Genomic DNA, 7,524 nt, shown 5'->3' with positions numbered 1-7,524 from the left:
ATCCAACAAATTCTTGTTTTTAAGAAATAATCATAGATGTTATATTTTGTATATATGTTATCACTCAATCTGTATATTTATATTTTTTAAATTCAAATCCAAAATTTAAAACTAAATTCCCAAACACTACATAAATTGGATAGTGAAATACTTCCAAATATAATATTCATTATTATTTCTAAATCTATCGATTTGTTAAATGCTTATTTAGTAAAAAATTCAAATTTCTTAAATTATTTAGGGCTAATATCCAAAATTGCGTGAAATTTAAAATTTACTACTATACTTCACTCTCATCAATATTTTAAAATTTTAAAATTATTTATAGGGCCAAAATAACAATTTCCCATTTTAAGGGTCCGGCCCCGTGCCAACCTTCTGGATTCGCCTCTAACCACGAAGGTTTAATTTAATTTTCAAATATATTTATTTAATTTAAAAAATAAAAATTCAAACCACGTAATGGGTGTTATTTGAAGGGCAAGAAAGATGGCCTTAAGAGAACTGAATAAAGTGCAAAATCACAATACTATATAGTTTTAACTATGTCAATATTTCGGTATCCAAAAAGAAAGCATCCAATTACATCAACAACTTCAAAGTTTTAACCAAAATAATTGACGGCGTCTTCAAAGTCTCTCTTCACCATCAACGTGGGTCTTGACTCAACTCCATGCACCAACACATTCCAGCTGAGGCCTAAAAGGGAGGGGAAAAAATCTGAGATTAGGAATATAATTTTATATCATTGCAGCGAAAATTGAAGGCTTAAGGGACAAAAACCAAAAATTGAACCCCCTAGACGTTAGAATTATAATAAATTAAGCCCTTTTATCATTAAAGTTATCCATCAAAGTTACAAAGCCAAAAGTGCCATTTTTTTGCTGGTTGTTTTCACCACATGGCAAAAACTAGCATTTAATGTATAAAACATTATTATAAAAAGTCATAGAAAATCGTATAATATTTTTTTATAATTTTCTATTGATTTTATATATAAAATGCATGTTTTTACCACATGGCCACGTGGCAAAAACAGCTGGAAGAAAATCGGCACCCTTGGCTTTGTAACATTGACCGTTAACTTTAACGGTCAAAGGGCTTGATTGATTGATTGTAATTCAAATGTTCAAGGGCCCAATTGAGTGAAAACAAAAAAGTTCAGGGAGCTTAATTGATTTCTTGAAAAAGTTTAGGGGCTTTTCTTTACCCTTTAGCCAAAATTAAAGTATATTTGATTGATATATAATATAATCATTCTGATCCATAAAAATAATAATTAAAGTTATATACACACACATATCCATCAGCAGACCACATCAACAGGCACCAAATGAGCCCTAAAAATCAACATTGTTAATAATAATAAAAGCTTCCATGACCTTTTACAGCAATGAAAAATGAGTAAGATGATTATTATTATTATTACTATAGCTCACAACTACCAACAAAACAAACACATCGGAGAAACGATCTCCATAATCTATTAATGGTTTTTCAGATATACATCTGCAGTCTGCAGCATTCTATCTTCATATGTAATTCATTCCATTTTCATTTTTGACTTCTTACGTGTTGGAGCTTCATCAGTCAAGCACGCAAGAACAAAATCAAAGAAACAATGAAAAAACAATACAGATATAATTATCACTCCCAAACCTTCTTACTTTCCAAGAAAACATACGATTCATATGATATACAAAACCGAAAATAGGATGGCAAAATATTTAACAAGAGTTTCCAAATAAACATTTTTGTCCCCTACTAATTACTTTTTCTCTACTTCAAATTCTCTAGTTGTAGGACTAAGTAATTCCCATTTATTAGTGTCATATTCTTAAGTAATATTTTGTCCACTCTCTTACTGATTTCAACAAGCTAATAGCCCACTTAGTAATAACATTCACTATCTCAAATCAAATTCAGCCTATTCAATAAAACTATCCTCACTTAGTAATAGTTATATTTTCTGCACTTTCATCTTGCTTCTTATCATATGCATGTTGCAAAAATTTCTGTTCGGTAAGATGAGGAAACCTTGTAAACCAGTAAAACAAGATGTTGCACGAAGACAGAAAGGAAGACTAAAAGGAACAAGTGCGGTGATGAAGGTTGTACGTTCCCGAGGCCAGTTAAATAGTGATGATCGTACCAATCGTACAGAATTTCTTGAGAGCCAAAACTTCACCTCCGGGACAACTGTATAGCCTCTTCGAGTGAAGTTAAAAGGGCTGGGAATTTATTAGGAAAGCACTAATATGAAAGTAACACCATTCATGAGTAGTGGGAGAGACGGAGTTTATCGAAAGTAATTGGGGGGGATGGAAGTCAAGTAGAAGTTACAACCTAAGTAATAGTTTGGTCATAGGTAGGTCTGCTCACAAGTCGAGCCTAGACAGGATACTAACACCTTTCACGTTTGGGTAGGCCCCTGACCCAACACAAAATATGGGCAATATCATTTGACTAGACCAAACCCTAATTACCAAAAGGGAGCCATGCTTGGCCCAACACAACCCACTCAATTTCTTTTTCTAATTTTATTTAACTGGCAGTCAAGCTTTACTTTGTTTACTTATTGTCCAAGGTTATTATAGTCCTTATCAATATTGGCATTTTTACGTGTGGTATCCATCACCGACAAAAGGACATCATTTTACTAAATCTTCACTTGCCTATAGGTAATGACCTCGCTCTGATATTTTAGGCAGAAGCATTGTCATAGTCTACCAACTTCCTAAGTAGGAATTTAAGCCTTTGTTTAGATCAGGATATTTTATTTTCTTGTTGGAACAAAAAACTAGAAGCAACTATCGGGGGTAAGGCAATACAGAACTTCAGTTCTAGTTTTTTAAAGGTGCTAGGACCCTCGTACCATTTAAAACAACAAATAGAGCAGACATTTTCACACAATGCAAATCCGACGCCTGATTCATCTACTCCATACCTTAGCATTACTCAAGTTTTATACAGGAAGTTCCAGGCTCACTATCAACTTCTTAGCAACAACAAGATCAAACAAAATGCAATGACAAGCGGTATTGGCAAATGAACAATCCGTCAATTTACAAGGATGGGAACAATTAAGATGTGGTTGTGATGTGAAGGGGGCAGTAACCTTCATTTAGAGCAAACCAAATGTAATGGCAAGCAGCATTGGCAAATGAATAATTATGATGTAGTAGTGATATGAAGGGGGCTCTAACCTTCATTCAGAAGAACCATAAATTACAAATATCTTTGGGATATGGAACAGTAATGGCAGATTGATGCTCTGCAGCTACATGAATCCCTCCCTGCTCGTTGTACCAAATATTAAATCTTATATACTCAAAAGTATGGAGATGGTTGACCCAACCCAAAATAAGCTTGCCACTGCCCAAACGATACGGAGTGCAACCCTGTGGTGGAGTCACTGGAACTTCCAATAACCATTTGACGGGCAAATGTTTCTTATCAAGCAAATTATACGCCTCCAAAGAACAAGAATAATTATCAAGGACAGTATACAGCACATCGTCCACGATTGTCGCTGAGTCAGACCAGTAACAAAATTTTTGTTCGAGGCAAACCCATGATTTACGATCATAGTAATAAGCGTAAAGAGTATCACTGGCATGGCAGTGCACCAAAATCCGAGATCGGGAAGAATCTAGAACAAGAACACATATATCAATAGCTTCCGGAGGGGGCGACAATGGTTCCCAAAAATCCCCACTTATATCGTAAACCTCGCCAAAAGATTCAGAACCCCAATATTCGAAGACGTATATCTTTCCTTCAGCAGCAAGAACCAGGGGAAAAGCCCGAGGGAACAACATAGAAGTAGTTTTTCTCCACCCATGTTCAAGGTCCTTCAAATCTAATTGGAAAACATCGTTTACTCCAACATAACCACGAAAATTAGCATCATTTTCGCGCATTTCCCCAATAACGTAAACGTGGTTGCCACAGGAAACGGCAGTGGAACCTGAAGGAGCATCAGGTGGCATCACCTTAATAAAGACTTTATTCCTTTCCAGATCAATAAAGCGCAAATCGAGCGTCATTTTACCATCGGTATCCGGTCATTTCTGGACGAGGGCCCTGATCAGTTCATCTGGCTCTCGCCCATCAAAGTAACTGGAGGAATCACTAGTATCGCCGCTCATGGTTCACCCTCATCTTCGCCTTTCCAGATCCAAAATCGCTTTTAGTTTTAGGGTTTCTAACTTCGGGTTATTTCCTCCTCTTTTTTTTTTAATTTGGTTTGGGTTTAATTGTCATTGAGAAAAAAGGATTTATAATAAATTTGTTGACAAGTTATTCAATTATTTGTTTCAGGGTTGATAAATTTTTTTTTTAAAAGAAAAACAGTAATTTGCTTGTTTTAGTTGTTAATTTCTAAAGTGAAGATATTGTCAATATGTGACTGTTTGTATTTCAAAATTATTTATTAATTATGATTATTTTTAATAAATATAAAATAATATTATTACGTATCAAATGTTAGAGTTTGTTGAAATTTGATCAACCATTGTATTAATTGAATCAGGAGTTGATAGGTATATTAATTTGAATGAGACAAAAAAGCGGTTGGCATGTGTAGGACCAAATTTATGCCCGGGACCAATAAGCAGAGCCCAGAACACCAACCATCCAATTAGCACCCACTAAACTAACCACTAACTCCTAAATTACCCCACTAACTCCATCACCCCACTAAGCCACCCCACTAACTCCATCACCCCACTAAGCTACCCCACTAACTCCATTACCTTACTTGCCACCATGGAAGGAAGCAATCAGTTGTAAAATTTGGCTATAAAAGCCATTCAAAACTATTGTAAAATGGGGTTGGTTTTTGGAGATTAATCAAAGATAAAAGCAAAAGAGGTTTTCCTATTCTCGTCTTAAGTTCTTTGTTTGTTTTTTTTTTCATTTCAATTTTATTTTATTTTTTATACGAAAGTAAAAATAAAGGAAAGAAGCTTGCACATTTTAAAATTACCGGAAAAGGGTTTTTTTTTAGGTTCGGCTGCCGTGTACGGTGGCACCGACAGCGGCTCATGGGGGTTCGGTGACCGGAGCAAGGTCGGACTGATGGCCGGATTTAGATGGGATGGGGAGAGTGTTATTATTATTATTATTTTATTTATTTTATTTCTGTTACTATTATTTTATATATATTTATTACCATTATTTATTTATTTATTATTATTATTAGTAACATATTGTTATTTTTATTATTTTTATTTTTATTATTATAATGGCACTATATTAACTAGTTTTGTACTGTTATTACTACTATTATTATATCTTCATTCTATTTATTTATTTACCTAAAAACCTTATACACCTTTATTTTATTTTATCATTTATTTATAACTTCTTATACAATATTTTTTTCCCTATATTAGTATTATTTTTATATTATTTTTATTAATATATTATTATTATTGTCTTCTATTTTGTTGTTGTTATGTTATTTTAATTGTTATTACTATGTTTACGGTTACGATTAGCATTATTCTCATATTATTATTTTCATATTGTCTATTATCATCATTTTTAAAAAAATCTATGTCCTTAATTCATTTATCTATTGATCTTCTCTCAAAAATTTTCAAAATAAAGGCAATATTCGGTATTTAAAGAATTCGAAAAATCGTGCCCTAACGTACTGGGTTTTGCTTTCTTTGTTTGTTTTGAATATTTGAATATCCTCTTAAGGCTAAAACGCACGTTTTAAAGGCAAGCTCACAATTGAGGGTCAAAAATGTTGTGTCCTAACGTACTGGATGTAATGTTTTACCTTGAGGTGAGATGGTCTTTAATACACATTTGACTTACCTAAATGTTTCAAAAGCCAATAAAAGAGGATCGCGTTTTGAACTCTGTCCAAATCTTTAATTTTCGACATTAAGACACTAAATAATCAATCAAGAACCAATTTTGGACATGTAAAGGGTGCTAATCCTTCCTCGTACGTAACTGACTCCCGAACCGGTTTTTTATTTTCGCAGACCAAAATCGTCGTTTTGAAAAATTTATTTATTTATTAAAAACGACCGTGTTTTGAGGTGATCCAATCACACCCTATTAAAAATGATTGGTGGCGACTCCTAACTTTTCGTTTTCAAAAGTCGATTTCCCGTTTTCAAAAAAATGGTTTCGACAGCTTGCCGACTCCACTGGGGACCAATAAGAGAGTCGAGCTGTAAATTGATTATTTTCTGTCTTCTTGTTGAAATTTAGAAATTCAGTTTTTCTAAAAATACACGATCTTCACTTTGCATTTTCTGTGTCCTTGTTGAGTTTGTTTTTCTGTTGAATTTCTTTATATAATCTCGCATCATATCGCATGACCGTTGTGGTCACACCTTTTAAGTGGGAGTGAGAAACTATGCTTTCGTGAGGTTTTCACCTCCGCATGGGCTAGGGGATCGCTTCCGGAATACATCCGTACTTATGTCTTTGTGAGGTTTTTCACCTCCGCACGGGCATAAGAAAATGTATTCCCCTGAACTGAACTTGATCCATATGAACCTATAATGGGCGAGGATCGAGGAATCTGCTGGTTCAGGTACCTTTACTCTAGAACTAAACCACATATAGTGAGCTGTAGGAACCTGCCTTAGGTAGAATTACACCTAGCCCTAGTGGTTTCCTAAATAGGCGGTTGATAATTTCTTGATTGCTTTGATTCCTATTCTTATGCATAATTCTGACTTGTGCTTTTCCTTCTTTCTTTAATAGTGATTGCATAACATTTTCATCATAAAAGGAGGTGTCGATATACGGTTCGGTTACTAATAGAAAGTTTTACCATGAAGAACGAATTCCTTGATAAAGTGAAAGACAATGCGTTTGTCCAAAGATGGTCGGAGAATGCACAATTAAAGAAAGGTGACAGTTTGACAAAGGGGTACATGTCAGAGTTATGGGACTTTACCCGTATTAGTATGGTTCAGAATGATCTTCAAGAGTTGAAAGAATTATGGAGTCACTGGGATGGGGAGATGAAGCAGCTACTCTATTGTAATTATGGTGATATTCCTTATCTCCTCGATGTTAAGATAGATAGGTATTTGTTCCGCGCCATGGCTCAATTTTGGAATTCCGCCTACAGTTGTTTTACTTTTGGAAAGGTGGATCTAGCACCTACTGTCGAGGAATATACAGCCTTGCTTCGTTGTCCAAGGTTTCAAGTTGATAAGATTTATTCTAGAGCTGTCAATACCCCAAACTTTGTAAAGAGGTTGATGAACATCACTGGGATGAGTGAGCAGTGGTTTGCAGCTCAAGTCTAGCAGAAAGGCAATGGAAAGTGCATCCCTTGGGAAAATTTGAGAGATCTGATCCTGACACACCCTGATATGAAGAAAAGAGTTGATATATTCGCCTTTAGCGTTTGTGGTTTGGTTATTTTTCCTAAAGCTTTAAGGCATGTAGATGAAGCAGTCGCCGATTTATTTGACCGATTTGGTAAAGGAGTCACTCCTGTTCCTGCAATTTTGGCTGAGACTTTCAGATCTTTGAGTG

The 7,524-nt window shown here is 34.8% G+C and overlaps 1 protein-coding gene across 2 annotated transcripts; it reads right to left on the bottom strand.

The window, feature by feature from the left end:
- Positions 1-509: 509 nt before the first annotated feature.
- Positions 510-4,356, bottom strand: LOC107962515 (putative F-box/kelch-repeat protein At4g34170). 2 transcript variants are annotated; one of them, XM_016898932.2, is made up of 3 exons: positions 3,207-4,356; positions 1,298-1,340; positions 510-699 (listed from the first exon to the last, which is right to left on the bottom strand). In XM_016898932.2, exon 1 carries the CDS (start codon positions 4,047-4,049, stop codon positions 3,213-3,215), a length of 837 nt encoding a protein of 278 aa, XP_016754421.1. In that variant the 5' UTR covers positions 4,050-4,356; the 3' UTR covers positions 510-699; positions 1,298-1,340; positions 3,207-3,212. The 2 variants fall into 2 exon arrangements, with proteins under 2 accessions (XP_016754421.1, XP_016754420.1); XM_016898931.2 differs by lacking the exon at positions 1,298-1,340 and having other exon boundaries at positions 3,207-4,355.
- Between the last annotated feature and the right edge of the window lie 3,168 nt (positions 4,357-7,524).

Source organism: Gossypium hirsutum, chromosome A06, assembly GCF_007990345.1.
Source record: "Gossypium hirsutum isolate 1008001.06 chromosome A06, Gossypium_hirsutum_v2.1, whole genome shotgun sequence".
NCBI lineage: Eukaryota > Viridiplantae > Streptophyta > Magnoliopsida > Malvales > Malvaceae > Gossypium > Gossypium hirsutum.
Note: the sequence above shows the minus strand (reverse complement) of the source record. Positions and strands in the feature narration are given on the sequence as shown.

Bases quoted from the DNA above. Each gene is read 5' to 3' on its own strand.
- LOC107962515 (XM_016898932.2), bottom strand. From the start codon at position 4,049: ATGACGCTCGATTTGCGCTTTATTGATCTGGAAAGGAATAAAGTCTTT.